This window comes from Leptosomus discolor, chromosome 10 (genome assembly GCF_034619465.1).
Source record: "Leptosomus discolor isolate bLepDis1 chromosome 10, bLepDis1.hap2, whole genome shotgun sequence".
NCBI classification, from domain to species: domain Eukaryota; kingdom Metazoa; phylum Chordata; class Aves; order Leptosomiformes; family Leptosomidae; genus Leptosomus; species Leptosomus discolor.
This window is the reverse complement of record NC_141400.1, coordinates 20,026,893-20,050,363: the sequence shown is the minus strand read 5'-3', so window position 1 is coordinate 20,050,363 and position 23,471 is coordinate 20,026,893. Positions and strand designations below refer to the sequence as shown.

Below are 23,471 nucleotides of genomic sequence, written 5' to 3'. Positions count from 1 at the left end.
AAAAATACCTGGTAAAAAAGAGCATTTCTACACTATTGCAAAAAAAGAGGCGAGGCTGGCAGGGCCCTTCTGTGGGTTCTCCCACGGCCCTGCTGCAGGTGACAGCAGCAGTGGAGCAGAGCGGTTCCCATCGCGCAGAGGCCATGGAGCAGTGTCACCTCCTCAACCACCAGACCCACAGCAGCCAGGAGCGGGGCTGGGTTCTGTGCAGCCCCAGTGATTCCCTCTTCTCCCACCCGAACAGATGGGACTCAAAGATGGTGTCCAGCACTATTAACGGGATGTATTTAGGGCTTTACCATCGATGGTCTGCTCCTACCTGCTCCACCGCATTTCCCCCAAACTACTCGAGTCAAAACGAAACGCAAAGCACCCGGTTTACCAGGGCATGGATAAGAGGTGAGATGGGACAAATACAGACCCTCCTCCCCCTCCATTCCTTAGGCTTAGTCCATGCGGGGTGGCTTTTGCACTCAGGTGGGCTAGACGGCAGGACCAGCACTGCATTTCTGCAGAGACATTTCCAAAGAGGACACAGGAGGATACCTTCAGGGTGAGATTCTGGAAAACTGGCGCTTTCCAAATCCTAGCCTCTCTGGCTACGGCATTTTCCAGGAAGGCAGCAAGTCTCAGGCTCTCTGGAGGTCCAGGGCACTTCATGGCAAGTCTTTGAGCCAGTTTCTGCGATGGGAGCCACTGTCAAAACCAAGAAAAGAATTATAAAGCTCCTCGTACGAACCACGATTTCCTCTCATGATGCCTTCCCAACGCGAGGAGCGCCGTCAGGAGCAGTCATACGACTTGTCTGTCTGCAGACAGGGCAATCCTGGCATGCATTTTCCCCACGGGGAAGCTCATCATGAAAGAAAACATGTCAGATGGCAAAACCACACAGGGCAGTCCAGCTTTTTTCCTCCCGGGCTGTGTAAAGGCTTGCTTGAGTAACCTCGGGTCGAGCAGTATGTATTACTCCACTTACCTTGTTTCAGACACTTGGCTCCCCATTTGCAGAGCTATGAAGTCGCAACCCCTTATCACCCTGTTTCAAGTTTCTGGCAAATAGAGGTCTGTTGTTTCCGTACAAAAGCTCGAAGGTAACTGTTCTTAGGAGGTTTATTAATTCCCAGTGAAGGGGAATTAATAAACTTAAACTTAAAGCAGTTTAATCTTTCTCTGTTGCCGCTGAAGGCATGCAACAGCAGCACTCTGAGAGTAACACCCTCCATTCTAAGCATGTATTTACCTGCAATAAACATCTCCCAATAGTATCACATAAGGACCAAGCAATGAGAACATCTCAGCCTGAACCTACTCCGCTGCTTACATTCTGGTGTCTCTAACAGCAGAAAAAAAAAGATGCCACTAGATAGGAGATTTCTGCTTTTCTTTGTAAAGAGCGGTGGATGGGGGCTTCCTCACTAGTGTTCTCTGGAAGCTCACGCCGTGAGCTCGACAGCTCCATGAAAAAACCCCAAAGCGAGATGAATCCTCTGGAAACGGCTGCACAGCTCCAAAGCTGGGACTGGGCGGTGCGGGCGTTTCACTAAACCCACACATGACTCGGGCTTCACCTGTCACTGGATGTCCCAGCACCCAGACCTGGCTGCAGCTGGGAAAAAGATTTATCTGATGCACAGAAAAGTTTATCCTTCTGTAGCTCGGGGGAAATAAAATAAAAAACCAAACCAACAACAACAAAAAACCCCACAAAACCCCAAAAGGAATTAATTAAAAGCTCACCCTCCGGTGAACGCCACTGCCCCGGAGAACGATACCCAGCAGTGCCGCACCACCAGCGCTCGTCCCGCCCTCCCAGTCCCGCCCAGCCCGCCTTCTCAGTCCCGCCCAGCCACCGGGGGCGGACGGCGGGGAGGCACGTCCCGCGTCCCGGCCCCGGGAGGAGGAGCCGCCCCCCCCGCCAGGCAGAGCAGCGGCGCTCGGTCCTTACGGTGGGGGCTGGGCTGGCTGCGGCCGGGCATGGGGGCGGTGACGGGGGGGGGGAGGGGCCCTCTGTGCGGCCCCGCCACCGGAGAGCGGCGCCGGGCGGGAGGGGCCGGGCCGGGCCGCGCCGCCCGCTGCCACTGCGGCTGCGCGCGGGGCGGTGATGGCGGCGGGGCCGTGGGGGGTTTCACCGCCGCCTTCACCGCCCGCAGGCGCTGCTGAGCGTCCCGGGGGGAAAAACGCGGGACCTTTCGGCACAGCTCCCCCCCCTCAATCTCCCCCAGACCCCTTTCCCTGGCGGCGGCCTTCCAGGGCCGGGCCCCTCTGCCCGCACCCGTGGGTCACCCCGTCTTTGCGGGGTCTCTCCGCCTCCCACCACCGCTCCTCACCTTCCCCTCGGCTCCTCCTTCCCTTTTTTTTTTTTCCCCTAGACAGCGTTTTCTAGGGGGTTTTTTTGGGTTTTTTTTTTGTTTGGTTGTTTTTTTCCCCCCTTGTTTCCCCCAGACAGCGTTTTCTGTGGGCAACCGCTTCCACTATTTTACGTTAAACCTTTCCTCGTTCCTCAGCTCCGTCGGCCCCCACGCGACTCCCTGTTCTCCCGCCGGCCCTTTGGGCGATACATTTATTTTTGGCGCTGAATTACTCTATTCGCCTCCAAATCTCTTGCCCTGTCAGAGCCACCGGAGCCCTGTCAGCCCCACTGGAGCCCCGTCGGGCCCTCCCCGAGCCTTGTCAGCCCCAAGGAAGCCCGTCAGCCCCCGGAGCCTCGTCAGGCCTAGAACCGGAGTCCCCCGGAGCCCTGTGGCGGAGCGACAAGACCCGGCCTCGCCGGGCACGGCCGCCATCGCGCCGCAGTGATAGCGGCGGCCCGCCCCGCCCCGCCCCGCGCCCCTCCGCCGTTCCCATGGCGACGCCCCGCCCTCCGTTATTGGCCGGGACTTAGAACCTATGGCAGCCAGGGGTAGGCCGGGCCCCTCCTTTCCTCGTCAACCATTGGGTGTGGGGCCTCCGCAGCGCGCGTGGATTGGCTACGGACCGGGGCGGCTCGGGGCGGGCGCAGGCGCGGTGCTGTTATTGTTCCGTTGTGCCGCCCGGCGGGTGCCTCGCGCCCGGTGTCGCTCCCTGCCCGCACGCCGCCGCCATGCCGGTGAGCCTCGCCGGGGCTGGGGGTGCCTGGGCGGCGCGGTGGGGAGCGCTGGCGGCCGACCGAGGAGGGTGCCGGCCCGGCCCGGCCCCGCCCAGCCCAGCCCAGCCCCGGTGCCGTCCGGTTCCTGCGTTCCTCGGCCCATCGCTGACAGGAGCCGCGGCGCCCGGTGTGGGGAGGGGTTTGCAGGCCGCCGCGGCCTCGGTGCCCGCCGACGGGAGCCGCCTGCGCCGTGGGATGGGAGATGGCGGGCGCCGTCCTGTCCGGCTGAGCGGGGTGGGGTGAGGGGCTGCGAGGGGGGGGGGCGAGGCCCACGGTAGAGGCGGCGGCAGCGGCCCCTTGGCAGCGCGGGGCGAAGGCCGGTCTCGCCTTACCGGAGGGTCTCTGTCGGTGCGGAGCGCGGGGAGGCAGATGGCCCCGCCTGGGGAGGTGGCGGGCAGAGGGGTGTGGGCTCTGCTCGGGGCTAGGGGCTGGCTCCGGCCTGCGTGCCTTCTGTGGGGAGGCCGTGGGTGACGGTGCGGTGGGGAGGTGGCCCGTGGCTCGTCGTGACTCGTTCCGTATAGCTGATTTCGGGAGCTCTTGTACCTACGGTGGTGGAACAGGGCTGGGGGATCCCTGCTCCACCGAGGTGAGACAGATCAGCTCTTTGTTTTCACCAGAAGCCGCTTCTGGCCGCCTCAGAGGCCGGGGAGGAATTTGGGCAGGTGGCAGCTGTGGGAGAGGTGCTGGGAAACAGCGTTTGTTTCTTGTCGACATCCGAGGTGGCAGCTTTAGAAGTAGTTGAATGCTCAGCTACAGCACCTGTCAGCAAGGGTACTGTCATAGAATGTACTAGATCAAATGGGTTTTAGATTTATTTAGTCAGGAGAAGCACGTGACATCAAACGTGCTGCTTCAAAATTTGTAATTACTTTGTGAAAGAAAAGGTTTGTGAGGCTTTTATAATACAGCGTTTGAATTTTCTGAATGATTAAAATTCAGCAAGTACACTGAGGCTTGTAACTGAGATGAATTCTCTTCAGCCAGGGCTCGCTGGTATCTGCTGATGTCATCTGTAAGGTCTGAGAGCTCCAGGGAGAGGGCTTGGTTCAGTGTTAGCGTGGAAGAAGGGCATGGCTTCACCTCCTTTCAGCAAACTTCTTGCAGATTGTTTGTAAGCATGACGTTGTTTCTTGAAGAAATTCTTAGATTCTGTTGAATGTGAAATTCTCAAGTTTTACTCGACCAGTTTTCCCATTAGCAAACAGAAGAAGATTGCATTGACTGAGTAAGTGTACGTTGTTCTCTCAGCTTTAATTATAAACCAGTTCTGGGTTTAAGTCTCCCAAGTTCATGATCCTATGGAGATGTATGCATCTGCTTGAGTCAATTCAGCAGTGTTTGTGCTTAAACACACAGGTATGTTAACAGTAGTGTTACAGCCTGTGTAATTTTTTTTTTTTGCCTTTTTTTTTGATGATTGTAGATCAACAAGCTTGAGAAGCTGGACAAGCCGGAAAGCTGTGATAATGTCAAGGTGGTTGTTCGATGCCGGCCTCTTAATGAACGAGAGAAAGCTACAGGCTACAAAATGGCAGTCAATGTCGATGAAATGAGAGGAACTATAACTGTTCATAAAACAGACTCGTCCAATGAGCCTCCCAAGACATTTACATTTGACACAGTGTTTGGACCAGAGAGCAAACAGCTGGATGTCTATAATTTAACGGCGAGACCCATCATTGACTCTGTCCTAGAAGGATACAATGGTAAGTCCCTTGTTGTTTTACATCAAGGATCCTGTCTCCTCCTCTTTGCATTTAGAGTTCCTGCTGACCCTGTTTTAAGAGAGGTTCACCTTGTGAGGGCTAGAGCTCTGTATTGTTTCTGTTGTGGCCTCAAAAAAGCCTGAAGGTACTTTCTGTTCCATGTACTCAGTGGTTGTACCTCCTGTGGTCGTGAGCAGTGGGAGGTGGGTGATGAACACGACTCAGTTGAGGTCAATTACCTGTGTGGTTTTATTCTCTACCTTCTCTTTGCAAGAGATAAGCACTTTATCTTGCTATCAGAATTCTCAGTGCTTTTCACTATACCATTTCATTAACCAGGGAGCTGCTGCGGTCCTGCAGTACCTTGGCATGTATACCAGAGTTGTGCATAGAACTGCTGTGTCTTCTCCTCTAACCTGGGCTGCTTTAAAGTAAGATGACTAATTAGGCACAGCTGCCCTGCCCCACGGGTCGCCTGGTGCTTCCTGCAGCCGGGAGGAGCGTGACTGGGATTTGTGTGTGTGTCTGTTGGGCATGTAAATCTACTGTGTTAAGGAAAGCAGGTGCTGGTAAGGAAGCAAATTGCTGCTTTCCATAACAGTATGCTATAAGCAACAACACATTACAAAGTGTTTAAAGGTTTGTAAAATGCCTGATAAGCTCTTGTGCTAACACACCCAGGTTTCAGCTGACTGTAATTCAGCTTTTCCAAACTGTAATGTTTGGGGCTTGACAATCAAAACCTGAGTTTTCAGCAGTGCTAGGCTAAACTTAAGAACCAGTATATTTCTGGAGTACCAGAGTCTGGGATCTCAGTAAATGTTCTGGATGTCTGCCTCTGCAGGCTGATTCTCTAGTCCAAACGGCAGCTGCTTCCGCAGGTTCAGAACTGGGCTTGTGCTGTGGCCTCGCTTGTGGAAGCCTCACGCTGTTTCTGCTGTGGCTTAGAGTGCTGCTAGTGGTAGTTGGGTTTGTAGTTGGTATATCATGATCTTCCTTTAATTGACCATGTTATTAATTGGGCTTGCCTTAATGATCTGTGTGTGAGCCCTAAGTGTGCCAGCACTCCATACTTAAATCACTCTGCACAGTTATGAGCTGACTTTTTCTTGGATATCTTGCAGGCTGGGTAAAACAGTGGCTCAGCCCTGGTCACTCTGGCTGTCCAGCACTTCTGTTGCTCCTGGCCTTGTGCTCTGTCTGCTGGAGTGGGGGGAAAATTTCAGCTCCATAAAAATAGAGGAGTTTGGTGCCATCAGGCTAAGGGGTGAAGTAAAACTCCAGTTAGCAACCTCTTAGAGTTCGTTCATGTGTCTTCTTGTCCTTCAGGTACTATTTTTGCATATGGGCAGACTGGAACAGGCAAGACTTTCACCATGGAAGGGGTCCGAGCAGTCCCTGAGCTTAGAGGCATCATTCCCAATTCCTTTGCCCATATATTTGGTCACATTGCCAAGGCAGAGGGGGATACAAGGTAAACAGCTTCTCTTCACTGCTTCTGTCTTCTGTGTGTCCATCTGTAGCAGGAGCCTGACCTTGACAAGGGCAACCGAAATGTGCCTCTGGCCCAGCTGGAAGACTCCTGCTTAGGCAGCTCTTGGCGGGGTGGCAGGGTTGTGTTGGTACATCACTGCATTTTCTTTGTGCTCTGTGGCTGTGTGTGTTGGACTTGAACAAATGCCCTGCTAAGCAAGCTACCCAACTGCTTGTCTTCAGGTTTTTAGTTCGGGTGTCTTACCTGGAAATTTACAATGAAGAAGTACGGGACCTGCTAGGAAAAGACCAGACACAGAGATTAGAGGTGAGCCTGCTGTTCCAAATGCCATGTTTGGTTTGAATTTGTGAGCAATATGGTATTTTTTAAGACCAGAGAAGCACTTGAAGGGCAGTGGGAGGTTGGTCTCCTCAGCATGTGTATCATTTCCTTTAAGGTGCAGCAGCTGGATGTCACTGCTGACTTCTCTGGGTCTTTTCCCCTCGGTCAGTTGCGTAGTGAGAAACTGGCTCCTCCATCTGAGTGGAGCTGCAGCTCTACCCCAAAGGCCCCTCAGCAGTCTTTCTAGGAACTGGAGACTGAGATTTGGAGTTGCCACTTGCCACCAGGGAAACCAGTGGAATATTGTCCTGCGTCAGCCTCTGTTCCTTAGCTGCTCTGATTCTGCGTGTTGGAGTGTCTTGTGTCTAACCCAGAACCTGGAGCAGTAAATCACTGTGCTGTTATGGTATCACTGAAAATTGCCATTGGGGATCTCCTAAGGATGCTCAGTCTAAACTGTTTCTCTTAGGTTAAAGAGAGACCTGATGTGGGAGTTTATATCAAAGACCTTTCAGCTTATGTCGTAAACAATGCAGATGACATGGACAGAATCATGACTCTGGGCCACAAGAACCGTACGTAGCCTTGCCGTGGGCTGGTTTATAGCTGAGAGTAAGAGAAGGTCTGGTTGTGAGACCACAGTAAGAGTTCCTAGTCCTAATGCTGGGGAGACTGGTCAGCAGAGCAGAAAGGATCCCTCCTCCCAAACCTGCTTTGTGCAGGGGCGGGTGAAGAGGGCTGTGCCTGCCCCATCAGCCAGTGCCAGTGGGGAGGATGGCGAAGGGGAGGCTGCAGCCAGGGCAGTCAGACAGGTCTTGGTCCTTTTCCTTCTTCACTTCTGATCAGGATGAACAGCAGCTAGCCCTGTGCTGTGAGTGGGAGGGGTTTATGTTTTCTGGAAGACTTCTTAGTTAAGCTCAGGTCCTGTTGTGACCTAAAGCTTTGGCTACTGTTGCTCTTGGCGTGGATTGCTGTGTTCTTATTTCTCAAAATACGGCTGTCTGCAGGGATCAGCTGTGAATGCCTTGGGCTACTGATCTCTGTAGATCTCTTAAAAGAAACAGATGAGCACTACTGCTGCTCTTGGAATGGAAGTCTGTGGCTGGCTTGAGCTACAGCAGGCTGTAACGCTTCTGCTAGTCCAGACTGGGGATGTGCTGCAACTTCAGTGGCCAAGAACACTGTTTGCTGCTGAGCCCAGGCATCCCTCTTCCATCTTCTGAAAAATAGGGATGGGGATAAGTCTCCTTTGAGAGCAGGAAGAGTGTTAGAGGAGCACGTGATTCCTTCTGAAGGCATCATTGCTTTTTCTCCCTGTTAAAAGGTTCTGTTGGGGCCACGAACATGAATGAGCACAGCTCTCGTTCACATGCCATCTTCACCATCACTATTGAGTGCAGCGAGAAGGGGGTCGATGGGAACATGCACGTGCGCATGGGCAAACTGCACCTGGTGGATCTTGCTGTAAGTAGGACCAGCCAGGATGTGCGGCGGGCGTGGCTGCTCAGGTGTGCACTGTGAAGGGTGACACATCCTCTGAAGCCCAGACTTCTGCTTGACTTCTGACTTCTGTGAAGGGCCTTAGATCAGAGGTGTGCCAGGAAGAGTCTCTAGTGCAGCTAGAGCCTCGGTAAAAGGGCTCTCTTGCTTCCATAAATTAATCATTAGATGGATAAACGACCTTGGAAAGAGCTCTCTGGACAGCAGAACTGGATCTTTGCAAGAGATGGTTTGGGTTTTCTTTTGGAGGGTTGTGACCATGCAGTTCATCACTTGCAGGTTTCCTCCCTCTGTCACTTTGAACCAATGTCGTTGTGCTGGTAAAATGTGTCTTTAGCCCAGACTTTACACCGGAGTGTCTTCCCTTGGAGAAGATGCAGAAAAGGGGAGACTAAAGGCATTCAGTGTCTATGTGTTAACTTTATTTACATGAGGATGTTTAGGTTGCTCTGTGAAACTTCAAAATCGTTGCAGTGTTGCTTTTCTCGCTTGATCTGCTGATAGGGAAGGCTGGAGATGGTGCTTAGCAGCTCCAGCTGTGGTGCCTCATAACTGCTGACTTGCTTCTCATAACATGGGGGCAAAACTTCCGTTTTCCCAGCTGCATTACTTTGAGCAATCCGGAGTTTGTTGGCATGGAAAGCTTCAGTTAAGATCTGTTTGACTTGTCTCTTTAACCATGTCTGAGGTTCTTGGCCAGGTTCTCTAGGAACGAATGGGGTGGTTAGTGACGTGGCTGCTAGTGAGACTTCAGGTGTAGCTGGTTGTAGTTGGAGGGAGGAGATGTATTAGAGGATGTGTTGTCACTTGTGCTTCTGCTTCCTGTTCCCTTGCCAGGGTTCTGAAAGACAGGCAAAAACTGGAGCCACGGGGCAGCGGCTGAAGGAGGCTACCAAGATCAACCTCTCGCTCTCCACTCTGGGGAACGTCATCTCCGCCCTGGTGGATGGCAAGAGCACCCACGTGCCCTACCGTAACTCCAAACTGACACGGCTCCTTCAGGATTCTCTGGGGGGCAACTCCAAAACCATGATGGTGAGCTGAGACACCCCCTTTCCAGTGCCAGCTGTCGAGCTGCCTTTTTACAGGGGCAGCATAGTGGCTTTGCCGTGAGAACAGCCTGGCATTTACTTCTTTAGTTCAGAGCTGTTTGCAGCTCAGAGCTTTTTATGTGGGTTTTTTTTCTGTCTTTTCTCTTTGCCTCTGCACAGATGAGGTTCTAAACGCAGGGTGAATGTACACATGGGTGTAAGATCAAACAGAAGCTGTGCTTGGGTAGCCAAAAGTAGCTTTGGTGTAGAAGCAGCAGGAAATCTTGGGGAAGAGTAGTAGCGTGAGATTGGCAGAGCTGGGGATGGGTCCCTGAAATGACTTGTTCTGGGCTCTGATGCTCCTCCAGTGACTCTGTCTTCTGTGTGTCGCAGTGTGCAAACATTGGACCTGCAGACTACAACTACGATGAGACCATCAGCACTCTGAGGTACGCGAATCGCGCCAAGAACATAAAGAACAAGGCCAGGATCAACGAAGATCCCAAGGACGCTTTGCTCCGCCAGTTTCAAAAAGAAATTGAAGAGCTTAAGAAAAAACTGGAAGAAGGTGAGATTCCCCTTCTAGCCTAGTCTTTCTCTCTACCAGTGCTTATTCTGTTGGAGTGTGAACCTTCTTTGCTACTTGAAGATGTGTCACACGAGTTTGGTAGCTGGTGCAGGCCAGTGTCCTGGCTTTGTTTGCCCTGCTGGGTTCCAGCAGAGGTTTCCTGAGAGAAGCAGGGTGCCGGTGGGGGCCCGGCTTTGCCCGCGCTTGGCACTAGGTGGCACTTGGCACCAGGGCAAGTGGTGGCTTCTGGGCTGAGCAAGGTGTGCTCGGGCTTGCCTGCTGAGCAGGAGGGCTCTGGGTATGGTGTAGGGAATTAAACTGCACTGTAACAAAAGGTCAAATGTTTTCCCTGTTTGAGGAGGGAAGCATTTCTGGGGGAGAAAAACGAACCAGATTTGTGGAGCTAGAGCTGGGGCTGACTTTCAAACACTGCACAGAGAAACAAGCAGCTTCTTTAAGTCCTGTAGCTTCATGGCCTTAGTCCACCAACACCGAGGACCCTGCCAGAGGGATGCTGACTAAGCGAACAGTGACCTTGGCATAACATCTCTCTCCAGAGAGGTGCTCCCAGCAGAGGACAGCTGTAGCAGTAACTCCAACAAGGCTTGGAGTCTGTCCCGCTCAGGAGAAGCAGGAAATGACCAGTAACTCTTCAAGGGCTGGGAGCCTGGTGTAGCTGTCTCCTCTCTGGTGGGCTGAGGGCAGCTTCGTGAAGTTTAGACTCTTAAGGGACAGAACAAACAGTCTTATGTTTGCTAACACTGCTGGGAGGCCAGGATGTCAAATGTTGGATTCTATTCAGTTTGGTTTCCAAACTCAGCCCGAAACATCTGAGTGTTGTGTCTGCAACGGCAACAATGATAAACATTTGTGAACTGGACATTTTTCTCACCTAACAGCCATCTAGCTTCATATTATGCAGGTGTCCAATTAAATAGCACGTCTGTGTGAGCTTTGTTCATCTGACCATGTTCTTTTCCATCTGGGATGGAAGGTATGGGAAGACCCTGCTAGGAAAGCTTTGTAGCTTAGTGCTTCAGCAGTACAAGAATGCTTTATTTCCCATGAAAAGCACCCACTTGAGCTTTTAAGATGTACGCACTGACTTGGCAGCATTAAATTGCTTATCTTGATTTTCCTTCGGTTTCCTGAGCTGCAGCAAGCTGTCTGCTCAGCAGTTAATGGCTTCTGCAGGTGCTCATAAGCTGGTGTCGGCCACCACTGGGCTTGGACAAATGCTGCTGTCACAGTAACAAGCTGATGCGAGGTGAAGGAAAGCCCATCAGAAAGCACGCTCTTATCTTCTAGGGGAAGAGATATCTGGCTCTGAGAGCAGCAGCTCTGAAGAGGAGGATGAAGATGACGATGGGGAGATTGGAGAGGATGGGGAGAAGCGGAAGAAACGGCGGGGTAAGGCAGTAGAGATTCCTGTCAGTGCCACCAGGCTCCTCTCGTCCAGGAGGTGGTGTCAGAAACTGTGGCCAGAGCCGGGCGGGGAAAGGTGGAGTTGTAGAGCTGCCCTACTGCCGCTGCAATTATCATGCCTCTCCTAAAAATGAAGCTATCTGGTGCCCTCTCTGTAGATGGACTGCTCCGACCCTGTGTAGTATCTGCTTCCACTTGGGTAGTTATGCTTGTGGATGTTACCATCCTCTTGTGTGGTGGCTTCCTGGTTGCCGCAAGGTGGCTGCGTATGGCTTGTGACTGGTGGTGTGGAACTTCCCCTGCTCACAGAGGTGGGAGGAAGAAGGCACCGAAGATCAATGGTAGGCAGATGCGGTTTTTATAACCATGGGAATGGTTGGAGGGGGAATTCTGGCTGTGGTTTAGGCAAAGGATTCACCTGTCTTATGGATGTTCAGGAACTGACTCTTGTGGTGTCCTGTTTTATGTTGGTAGAGGAAAAACTTGACCTTTGGGTGTCTGTGCAAGCTGAAAAGCTGAATGGGAGCTGCACATCCCTTGTTTGGGAGCACTCTGGAAATCCCGTGGTGAAGTTTGCTTTGTCTTACCTCAGTGTTAAACGACTACTGCATACCAGTTACATCCCAAGGGATGTGGCTGAACCTAGAACTGCAGGTCACTGTGTACCGCGGGATGCTCTGGCTTCCAGGGAGCTTGCTGTGTTCCTAGAACCTCTCTGAAGTTTCTTCACAGGGAGTAGAGAAGTCAAGCCCAGTGCTACACCTCAACATCCAGCTTCTCTAGTAAACTAATTTTGACATTCAAACTGCCTTCCTGTCCTGAAGCGCCCACATCTGTTAAAAAAAAATTCCTGCTTTAGGTGCGCTCCCTTCATTTTGGTACCTGTCCAAGTAGAGTTGTGAATGGATTTTGCCGTGCCTTTGGTGGTAATTTTAACAACTTCACTTCTCACTTTTTGGTAATTTCTGGAAGCAAAAAGCTTGACTGCTGTCTCCATTGAGAGCCAAGTCCTGCTGAGGTCTCCTCCCGAGAGGAGATCACCTTCAAAATCCTGCTGGAAAGGAGTGGAGGGCAGATAACTGACTGCCTCAACTTCCAAACGAGCTACTCTTGTTCAGTTCCCCAAGTAAGGGTGCTGCGCAGTGTTGTGTCCAGTAACTGTCCCTGTGTAAGCTGATTCTGCCTTCTAGAGGGAAAAGGGCACGTTGCCCCCTACATAAGATGGGAAAGGACCCCTGGTCACTGAATCCTCTGCTACCGCAGATACCACAGCCTTCTCCACTACGATCTGGTTTGCTGTGCTCTTGTGGCTTGAAGCAGAAGCTGCCTTGGCATGTTGTTTTAAGCTGTAGGCTGGTGAAGATGAGTTTTAACTGAAGTGTCTTTCTGAGCATGCTATTTTGTGCTGGGAAGTGGTAGCTTTGCAAGCTGAGGCTGGGAGGGATCCTAGCAAATGCTTCCTACTGGGAACTTGTGCCTTTTTGAACTCGGTTGCTGGCCTTTCTGGGGTTCTTGCCTTTACAACTAACTTCCCATCTGCATGTTTCTTCCTCTCTGGGTTTTTCTGTGGGACGCATTTCTGTTTTCCAGGCAGTAGCAGCAGCAGTAGTTCAGACTCCACATGCTCTGTCATAGAGAAACCTCTGGATAAGTCCTTCACTAGTGAGTGGGAGCTCTTAAGTCCTTTAAGCTTTGGCCTTTCCATAATCTGCACACTCCATTTTGCAATGCCGCACTCTTCCCCGCTGTGTCTGTTGGAAAGATGAACCTGAACTGTTCGCTCTGCTAAAGCATGCCTTCCCTTTGCTGCTGCCGTGCTCGAAACAGTCGTTCAACGTGCACGTTGTTAGCCAGGTACGTGAGAGAATAGGAACAGTTTAGTGTGCTGTGTGAACAAGATGGAAAGCCAGATGAGAAATAATAGGTTGAAAAAGACAGTTTGCAACTTGTGTTAAACACCGCCTCTAAAATATCAGGAAAAAGAGCAAACTGTTTTTATGGGAGTTGCTACAATATGAGTTCGTACAAAGGACAGACAGGTGGAATGGGCTGTGCCATGTTATATTGGACTCTGCCTTCTTAAAATTAATTATAGAGAAAGTGAATGGAGCGGTCCATGATCAAGCAACACAAGGTTTATACTTGCAAGGAAAATGTGGCAATGCTTGGTTGATTTGCTTTATTTTGGCAGATATTTTACACCAAAAAAAGGCCTTGGTGGTGGCTGGGGTTTTTTAACATCCCCGTGACATAAAGTTCTTGATCACTCTGGGACTTAGTTCAGAGGAACAGGGGATCTAGATTTTGATCTAGCGGTGAGGAAAGTCTGGTCTGCTCCGCTCCTGGTCAGAGAGAGGGCTCTGACCCTTTGAAAACCCTGCAGTCAGTGGCGAAGGGTTTCCTGAAGAAATCAGTGGCATCTCAGGACTTGGCTGGTAGGGACCTCACCCGCTGTTGTGGTCATCCTGTAGAGCTGCAGCCCACGCTCCTCCCTGTGGGGCCAGAGCCTGGGCAGGGTTGCTGTGTGGTTCAGTCACACTTACACTAGCTAGGTTAGTGGAAAGCATCAGCTCAGAGAAAGCGTGGTAGCAGGTTAAGAAGGGTCACACCTAAGGGAGGCTTGGAAATCTGCTTGCTTCAAACTAGCTCTTCCAAAGCTTGCTTGAAACCCGAGTATTTTGTATGGATGAGGACAGTTAATAGCAAACTGCAGGTGTGGCAGTGGGCGGACGAGTCCATCTCCTGCAAGTTTGGAGACAGCTCTCTTGTGGAAGTTGCCCTGGGTTTTTGGTGATGAGGAGGAGTGTGGGTCTGTGTGGTTTGGGATATTAACTGTCCTCAAGTGTGACCCTTTTGCATGTGGTGTCTTTCATTATCCCTTTCCTGTCCTGCCTTTTTTGCTGCACCTGCTTGAATAACCAAACCTGGCTACATACCTCTATGGAAGCATCACTTACTGCAAATTAACCCACTAACACCCAGTGTCATTAAACGAGAAATCTTGTGCTGAGACTCCCTACGTGCAACTGTCGTGTATCTTGCAAAGAATTGGCTTGGAAACTTGGTTAAAACTTAGAACAAGTCTTCTGTGTGCTAATGTTTCACAGGTAACATAACAGAATTGGCTGTCGTGGGTGGGGAAAGCATTAAGTCTGCTCTTGAAGAAGAAATCTACCCTCTTTAATTGTTTCTTAGGGCATGATGTTTGCGGCAGGCTCGTAATGTTACAGTTAGATTCTGCATTGCATTGAATGGGCAGAAGAATGCAAGAGTGAGCTGAAGATTATCCTAGATATGCAAAGCACTCTGAAGTACAGAAACTTTCTCTGCTTTAGCACAAAACCATGATGCATTAATGTTTGCTGTAAAGGGGTTTTTCTAGTGATGATTATCCTGTGTTTTCTGCTCTAGAAACATGCATATAAAATTCATGTTTGTTCTGATGCTGATGACCTTTGTCCAAAACGATCAAAGCAGTAATATATTTTCTTTCCTCCTCTTTTTATGCATATGCTGCCTCTCTGCGATTTGCTTTCTACTTCCTCTTAATGCAAGATCAAGCAGGTTGGTGTAATTGATTTCCACCTCCTTATAACACAATTGCAGAGCTTGGGAAAGGGTCTTACAACATGGTTTCGTTCGCCTTTTTCTCCTAAACTGAGAATACGTAGGGCTGTGTACTAACAGTAAGAAGCCTTCATCTGGCTTTTTTTATATGAGCAGTTCTGTGTAGCACTTCCAGGAAGCTGCTTACTCAAAGACTAATTGGAGAGATTTTCCCCACCACAAATCCAGAAGCAAGCGTGCGTTATCGGCTTCCAACGCTTGGCAGATGGAAACCAAGACGTTGTTTGCTGTGGTGCTGAAGTCCTTCCCTTGTCCCAAAGCTGATTCATGGTGTTGTGTGGGTGAACATACCGATGTGTACGTACCTGTGTGCACGGTTACAAACACAGTGCGCTTTGCCTGCTAGAGGTTGTATGTGTAAGTAAATAAAGCTGAGTGCTGTGAAGACTGGAGGGAAGGGAAGCCTTTTGCTGAGCCACCCCCTTGAGCGTGTTCTGACCATGTGGGTTGTGTCACTGTGGAAAAACAGTCCCTTGGCAGTTGATGGCTTCGGTTTCTGGGTATCTGGATTCTGTGGGTTTGTTTTTTTCATCTCTGGAGAAGTGCAAAACAAGAAAATGAAAGGTTCACTTGCAGTGAATAAAGGGAGATTTAGGACTTGTGGGTTCGAGGGAATGCACGTAGGCTGGCCGCGCGCTCACTCCCAGTAACCCCCGAGGATCTCTGTTCTCCTGCCTTAGGCACTCCTGGGGTTACAGTGAAAGTTGACTCAAGACTTGCAGGGTGACTTTAAGAGCAGCAGCCTCACACTTTGTTTCAGTCTCGGGTGTTTGGGACCAGCCCTTCAGGCCAGTAGGTTCAGTGAGTTGCTCTGTCCCCTCCAGCCCTCTGTGAAACGTGCCTGCTCGGCTGTAGCAGCAGTGACGTTGTAAAGACTCTGTAAGTCGCAGCAAACCTCAGTGTTTGCCAATCTGCGGGTAGTCACTGCTTCAGAGAACAAATGCCATCTAGAAGTTTCTTTAATTGCCAGTTTTTCATAGGGCTGTTCTGAATTTCTCTAGCCTCTGTATTTTCATAGCAGTGTGTTAAAACATCTGTGTGCTCAGTGGGTAAGCCTGTAAGGAGGATGACAAACAAGGGGTGTGGTGGGGAGGCTAATGTGAACTCTGAGTGTGTAACTCTTGGTAGCTTAGTGCTTGTAGCTGTAGGTCAAGGCAGTCTTTAGTTTTCCTTCAGTTGGCCTCATCTATGTAGGTAGAACATCTGGGTTTCCAGCTCAGAGTTGTCCTTGGGCCGTGTGCCTTGTCCAAGCCAAGTGTTCCTCCTATGTTTTCTGGTTTGGGGGCATTATGGTACCGTGTTAATTATACAGAGTTCCTTCTCTGTAGGAACTGGTGTCAGCTGGCCCATGTTAAAGTGGGATTTGAAAGACTGACTTGTGCCCAGCTTGGAGCTGACATCAATTACATTTTTGTTAAATGCAAGTGTTGAATGTGAGCTTGGGGGGAAAAAAAAAAGCTGTGATACAGAGGCTATCTTACTTTTCTGTGCAGTAACTTGTTTTCCCTATCTCTTCCAAAGGTAAAAAGAAAGTTTCCCCTGATAAGATGGTAGAGATGCAAGCAAAGATTGAAGAGGAGAGAAAAGCTCTTGAAACTAAGCTTGATATGGAAGAAGAAGAAAGAAATAAAGCCAGAGCTGAACTGGAGAAGAGAGAAAAAGACTTGCTTAAAGCTCAGTGAGTAGCCTGCTCTGAGCAGTTTGTGTGGTCATGCAGGTTTTTCCTTCCTTAACCTACAGCGGAGTTGGGGATGTCTGGAGGAGCGTGGTGAGATTGAACTTCGTACAAACTGAATGTCAGCCCTTGATGTCATCAAAGGGGAGCTTACTCTGCTTTCAGAGTCTAGAGCAGATGGAAAAGACAAACTTCTTTCTTCTCTTAACTTTAGCTGTGCCAGATAGCCTAGAAACACAAACGAGTCCTCCAGACCCCGTGAAGAGCAGCTGTGCTGCTCGGTCAGTGGGCCGTAGCTGGGTAGCAAGCCGGGTTTCCTGCAGGTCACTTTGGGTGCCGGGGTTCTCCCCCCTGGAGCTGAAAAGCTGCTGAGATCACACTGGCTCATGCAAACAGGACAGTCCCGCTGTCAGAGGCTGCGCCAGCAGCAGCCAGCGTTCCTGCTTTGCATCTCAGGTGCCCTGCCTTGATCTCTGCTCGCTCGCTTTTAGTTCTGCACCTGCCTCGGGGGGGGCCTTGGGGGGCCTGGTAATATCAGTGGTGCCTCGCAGCCCCTCGCAGAGGGGACCTGCTGCAGGAGAGACCTCTCTGCTGACCTGGCTGCACTTGTGAGAAAGCGATGGGAGCTGGAGCTCGGGGAGCTCCCTGCGCTCGCTGGTGCTGCCTCACCCCCGCTTAAACCCCTGGCAGCCAGACAAGTTTTTCCAGCCCCGTGAGTGCTGTCTGGGCTGTAAAACTGAGCTGGACCTGCTGCCTCCTGAGCACGGCGGGATCAGAAGTTTTACCCTTCCCTGTCTCTCTAGACAAGAGCACCAGTCCCTGTTGGAGAAACTGTCTGCACTGGAGAAGAAGGTGATTGTCGGAGGAGTGGACTTGCTGGCAAAAGCAGAGGAGCAAGAGAAGCTTCTGGAAGAATCAAATATGGAACTGGAAGAACGAAGGAAGAGAGCAGAGCAGCTTCGCAAGGAGCTCGAGGAGAAGGAGGTGGGGTGTTATGCTGTAGCTGTCTGAAAGCAGCAATGGGAGGACACACCACGTTGTGTGCCTTGGCACTGCTCACGTGGATGAAACTGGGCTCTACTGGGAAAGCATAACCGCTCCGGAGGCCGTGGCAGTGCTCACCCGTAGGGCATGGTGATGGCTGTGGGTCTGAGCCGGCTGTGGGTCTGAGCCAGCCGGGCTAAGCCAGGACGTCTGTGCCCTTGGCAAATGCTTTGTTTTGTTCAAGTAGTTTCTCCTCTTGTTGACACTATTGCAGATAGTTTCTTTGATTTTTTTGTTAATGTGTGGCTGTCTGCTAAATGTTGCACGCAGCAAGAGCGCTTGGACATCGAGGAGAAGTACACTAGCCTCCAGGAAGAAGCACAGGGCAAAACAAAAAAGCTGAAGAAAGTTTGGACCATGCTTATGGCTGCAAAATCGGAGGTGAGCGTCTGAAGTCCTCAACCTGTGATCGTGTGAGGGGCTGTAGCTGGGAGGGGTAAGCCATCAACTTTGTAACGCTGGAAAAGCGCCCTACGCTTAGAAGTGCCTTTGTGCTGTCTGTTGGGCTCACGTAATTCAGAAAGATCTAATGAAGTCTGGGGTCAGAGCTTCAGGGGCATGTTGTAGAGCTTTTCGCCAAGCCAGACTGAGAGTGGGTCTGTGTGAGACTGAGATACTCAGAACTTCAAGGGAAGATACTGGTTATCTCCGAAAACAAACCAAAAGTTGTTTGCTGGCAGCCCAGTCCCCTGCTCTGCAGCAGCCCAAAAGCTCCTCTACTCCTAGCTGTCTGCCCTTCCTGTCTGTTGCCCTCGCTATTTCTTTCTCAGCCACTGGATCAGTCTGTCCTTTGGTATCTAGAGTTCCTGTTGCACAAAAAGTGCATTTTGTATTGGGGATCGGAGATTTTCCTAGAAATTTTGCCAGGGATATAACTTGTCTGCACACTTTGTCCACTCTGGCCTAGTGCAGAGCTTGGATTGGCGCAAGGCCGGTTTCGTTTTTATGAAACTGGGGGCTTAATGCTCCTTTCAGCCCCCTCCGAGCTGGGATGTTTCAGAGGGTTTATTCTTCAGAGATAAATATTGTAGCACTTACAACCAGCGTTGGCTTTCACTTCCCAAAAACCTCCTGTAGGCAGAGAACTGTTCTCTTGTTACCCTGTTACCGTGTCTTAAGGTGGCTCTGATGCCTCTCAAGTGCCTGGTTTGTCTTCAGATGGCGGATCTGCAACAAGAGCATCAGCGAGAGATCGAGGGATTACTGGAGAACATCCGGCAGCTGAGCAGGGAGCTCCGTCTGCAGATGCTGATCATAGACAACTTCATCCCTCAGGACTACCAGGTACAGCCAGCCCGAGCCTGTGCGATAGGGCTGTGCTGGGCACGCCGAGCCCTCGAGCTCCTGTTCTGTCCCACAAACGGAATGAGTGGCTGCTTGTCTCTTGGGACACCTGCCGTTGAGCTGTAGCCCAAACGAGGTGCTGGGTGGTGCTGTGAGCCTTCCCTGCCGGGCAGGCCCAGTGGGGTTGTGCTGGTGTGTTCGTGCCCCCCTCTGGATCGTTGCAGCCAGGCGAAGCAGGGAGAGGCGCTTGGCCAAGTGACTGCTGGAACCCGCTGGGCTTCTGCTTGAAGCCCGACTGGAAGATCAAAGTGAGCGGGTGCCTTTGGCTCCAAAACCAGCACAACGATGGGAATACCGAATGCAGGATGGCTTTGTGTTTCTCAAGGGGTTTGGTGACTTTGGCTGCAATGCCGTGGTTACGGAGTGTGTTTTAGGGAAGCGGTGTGTAACGTGTCGGGGTTGTAAGCAGAGGAGTGTGCTAACGTCAGTTCTCTTGCAGCTTATTTTCCTAATGGTTTAAAAAAAAATCATCGCATTCAGTGTGTGTTTAACTGGTATATTTGCTGCTCTGGGTCAGTTCAAAACCTTTTTTCTGCTGTGCTCGACGTTGTGCTCGCTGCTGTCTGATACTAACGCACAGTAGTGAGCCTGAGCTGGGAACTCTTCACTTCTTGTTTTCTTTGTGACTCCAATATCCAGAACATCCATGATGAGCTTAAATATGACGTGCACTATGAAGCTATTTCCCTTGATCTTTAATTTTTTCCATGTTACAGTGTGCATTTATTGCTATCCTGATGGCATTGGTGTAATGGGAGACCCATGCTTTGGTGGGATCTCCAGTGTGTACCATTTGGGAGCGGTATTTCTCTCCCCTGTACTCTTCAGAGTATAAACAGGGGGTTTTGACCATGTGGCTGTCCTGATAAAAACAACCTGGAATAGTCAAGCCTGTTCTTAAGCAGCTTGTCCAGGCCTTTAGGGATGTACGTTCTGGCAAATGCATCTGGAGGGTTGATTGTGCGCGTCTGTAACGATCCCTGTTCTCATTTCTTTCTAGGAAATGATTGAAAACTATGTTCACTGGAACGAGGACATCGGAGAATGGCAGCTGGTAAGCTCGCAGGCTGGCTCCAGTGCAGGCTAATGTCGGCACGAGCTTCTGAGGAGCTCCACTGAGCCCAGAAGTGAGTCGATAAAGCTGCAGGCAGTGTTGCTGTGTGCAGTGAGCTTTACTAACAGACCTTTCTTTCTTCAAGAAATGCGTTGCATATACAGGGAACAACATGAGGAAGCAGACACCTGTCCTGGATAAGAAGGAAAAAGATGTGAGTGACTCTGTGAGCGCGTGTTGAACCGCAGAGGTGCGGGTTCTGCCTGTGCCTCCGCTGCGTAGCCATAGGGAAACTGTAATTTCCATTTGCTTCTGAAGAGATGAGGTTTTGGTGTTACAAAAGCGCCGTTGATCAGTGTATAAAGTGATTCTGATGTCTTTGTTTCATGGGGGTTTTGTTGGTTTTCAGCCCTTCGAAGTGGACCTTTCCCACGTTTACTTGGCTTACACTGAGGAAAGCTTGAGGCAATCGCTGATGAAGCTGGAGAGGCCAAGGACTTCAAAAGGAAGATCAAGGCCCAAGACGGGTAGAAGGTGAAGAACTTTGGAGTATCTATATGTAAGGGGGGATTTACCCAGGGGAAGGCTTAAGCTTGTGCATGCAAACTTACCCTGAGTCTTCAAACACTTCCTCAACGAGGAGACAAAATGCTAAAATTTTGCATGGTGTAAAGTTTACTGGTGCCAAGTGTGACAGAACCAAGCTGAAATCTCTTCACTGCAGTAAGATCTTGTCCAGAAAGACTTGTCTGCCGGGTTTTCTGCCCTTTGCCTTCTCCTTCTCTGGTTTCTTGCTTTATTTTACCGCGTTCTGTGGTTCAGTTTAACATCTGACGCGCTGAGAGCGCACGTACCGCTATTCCTGGAAAGCAGTGTGCTGCTGGGGGAGATTTCAGCGTGGGTTTTCTTGGTAATTTTTGGTTGGTTGGTTTTGACAAAGGCTTGTGAAAGAGTAACGTTGCTTAGTTTTGGCTTGAAATGTGGCTGGGCCCTGTCTTTCCTCGACAGCGGAGTGATGTGTGTGGTGTTGTTTTTCCCTTCCCTTTCTGCTCTCCAAACAGAAAACGTTCGGCAAAGCCAGGAGCTGTCATTGACTCTCTGCTGCAGTAGGTGTGACCTGTTCAGAATTGCCGTAAAAATCAGTGAGTGTGTAAGACTGGGCCAGCATGTGGAATTCCAGAGATGGCACAGTTTGATGTGGCTATAAAACCCATGCCTTGCTGGTATGGAGCTTTAGTTAAAAAAACCAACGTATTTTTCCTTAGTTGCCCGTATATTGTATGTTATATTAACATAATGTTAAACTGGTATCTACGATGGTTGTGAAATTCTGTGTGTTAAACGTATCGTGCAGGGAAACTTGTTGGCAATCCTTGTTGAAATGTGTAGAAAATCAGGTTCTAGATGTGTGTTGAAGCACTAGAGGTGTTGGCTCAAACCAGCTGTCGAATCCCAGCTGGTAAAGCTGCTCAATGTGCTGCGTGCCCCGCTTTGCACTTAACCGGCAGCTTTCACTGGTGTCCTCTGCGCTGTCGGAACGTGGTCGCTGCAACCCTTGAAGAGCATCAAACCCTTTTATTGCAATATTCCGCTCTGCGGCTGTTAACCCGGTCGTGTCGCGTGTCAGCTACGCCGCCCTTTCCCCTCCCCTTGCTGCCTTTGCTGTACAGGGAGGTGGTTGGGATGGGGAGGCACGAGCTACGCGAGTCTGAGACTGCTGGGGAGGGACCGCACTCTGGGAGTGCAGCAGGAAACAAGCGTGTCCCAGTAGGGCTTTTACTGGTGTCTGTCTGCGTGTGATCTGCTGGCGCCGTGGAGGAGGCAGCCTTTGCAAAGGCAAAAGAGTTTTTGCTTGTTTGTTTTTTGTTTTTTCCCCTCTTTTTAAGGCAGTGTTGCAGCATTGCTTTGGCTGCTTTTTATGCTTCTGAGCTGGAATTTTTTTTAATGTATGTGAACTGCTTTGTAATCTGAACAGCAGAGACTTATTGGAGGGGAATGGTGTAACAGCAGGACTTGGCTCCAGCCTGGGGACTGTGAGCTTTATGGCTCCACTTTCTCATCCCTGGCTACAAGGGACATGGACCAGTGCTCCAAACAGAGGAGGAATTTGACTCTCCTGTATCAAAACAGGCAGGAATTGCCCAGTTTTCCCAGGACAGTCACATCCCCTGAAGTAACTGATGCTGTTTGTTCCTGTGTGGACTGTATCATCTCGGGAGTCTGGCTATGCGTGGAGAGGAGAAATTCTGGTCTCTGAGAATAACCATTTATTTGTGGTGGCTGCTCTTTTTCTTTGATGTTTATGCTGCTAATGTACACACATCACTTTAATGCGTTGCTTTTGTGTCACAGAGAAAAGGCATCGTCTCCTTGGGGTTGGGGGTGCTCTGTAACCCCTGCTGGAGTGCGGCAGCTGCGGGCATCCCAGCGCCTCCCGTGCTGGGGCAGTGGCAGGGAGCTGGCTGCGGCTCCCCTCTGGTCTTGGCGCTGCCTAGAGCTTTCAAAAGTCGGGGTTGATGGGAGAAATGGAGTCCTTAAGTGTGACCAAAAGAACAAGACAGCTCCTTCGGTGTCCCTGGTGGCTGGTAGCCACGTTTGCAGTTGCCAGGAGGTTCTTGTGCAGTACTGGGAGCAGGTAGAAGTCGACAGCCCTTTCTTACCGCCACGATGCACCTTGTGGCTTGGGAGCAGATCTGTAACAGGAGCTGTAATGGCTACAACTGCCCTTGTAAGGGTGTGATTTGCTCTGGAGAGGTGTTCAGTACTGTGCTGAATGACTTGTAAGTTTTTCCCTGTGGTTTTTTAAAGTTTTTTTGGGATCATGGCCTAGAAGAACATACTGCCCTCTGTTTTGGGCGGGGGGGGGTGGTGGTGGTGTCACCTCCATTCATACCAGGTCTGGCTTTGTCACCAAAGTTCATCCAAAATACAAAAACTGACATTTGTTTTCTCTAGCCTAGCACTTTGAGGTAGATACTCCAAATTTTTGTCCCTCCAAGCTGTGGTCGGTTTTGCTCTTGAAGAGCTAACCTTGCTTTGAATGTGCTTGGACAGAGTTGGGTTATCTTGTGTCACACACTCCTCCTCAAACGAGGGAGACCGAAAATGGCTTAAATGCCATTTTGTCTCAGGCCTTGGGTCAGTTCTGAGCCCGTGGATAGGTGCATGGTTTTGGCCTGTACTAGCTGTCAGAACCAGGGATAACTGTTGTATTTCCCTCTGTCTTACGTTGTGTTGTGCTAAGACTTGCTGAATGATCTGCTTTTAAGGGAGCTCCTGAACTGTGCTGTCAACAAGACGATTGAAAAGGCTTTTACTGGACAAACTTCAGTGGCTCAAAGGCACCACTGTGGACCACAAAGCTACATTAAAGTATTCAAATTTTAACTCTAAAGGCATATGCTTAACAACTGAATTAACGTTACAGCCCTGCTGCTGAAAACAGTGTTACTTGACATATTTAAGTGACCCTTGGGGCAGGGAAAACCCCAGCTAACGGCTTGCACGGCCTTGGCAGGTTGGAGGAGCCGGTTGTAACCTCCTGTTACGGGCCT

General features: G+C 50.5%; 1 protein-coding gene across 1 annotated transcript; it reads left to right on the top strand.

Moving 5' to 3' along the window:
* The first annotated feature begins 3,082 nt into the window (after positions 1 to 3,082).
* Positions 3,083 to 21,576, top strand: KIF3A (kinesin family member 3A). The gene is made up of 20 exons (XM_086470847.1): positions 3,083 to 3,361; positions 3,588 to 3,713; positions 4,551 to 4,833; positions 6,163 to 6,307; positions 6,550 to 6,634; positions 7,119 to 7,224; positions 7,974 to 8,113; positions 8,987 to 9,184; positions 9,574 to 9,748; positions 11,057 to 11,158; positions 12,764 to 12,835; positions 14,729 to 14,737; positions 16,322 to 16,478; positions 17,279 to 17,459; positions 17,790 to 17,900; positions 18,678 to 18,803; positions 19,864 to 19,917; positions 20,063 to 20,131; positions 20,327 to 20,451; positions 20,979 to 21,576. The coding sequence occupies exons 1-20, from the start codon at positions 3,083 to 3,085 to the stop codon at positions 21,025 to 21,027; spliced, it is 2,592 nt and encodes an 863-aa protein (XP_086326973.1). The 3' UTR covers positions 21,028 to 21,576.
* The last annotated feature ends 1,895 nt before the right edge of the window (positions 21,577 to 23,471 follow it).

Coding starts and splice junctions, on each gene's coding strand:
- KIF3A (XM_086470847.1), top strand. CDS start 3,083: ATGCCGGTGAGCCTCGCCGGGGCTGGGGGTGCCTGGGCGGCGCGGTGG. Junction 11,159..12,763: donor GAAGCGGAAGAAACGGCGGG/GTAAGGCAGTAG, acceptor TCTGTTTTCCAG/GCAGTAGCAGCAGCAGTAGT. Junction 17,901..18,677: donor TTATGGCTGCAAAATCGGAG/GTGAGCGTCTGA, acceptor GTTTGTCTTCAG/ATGGCGGATCTGCAACAAGA.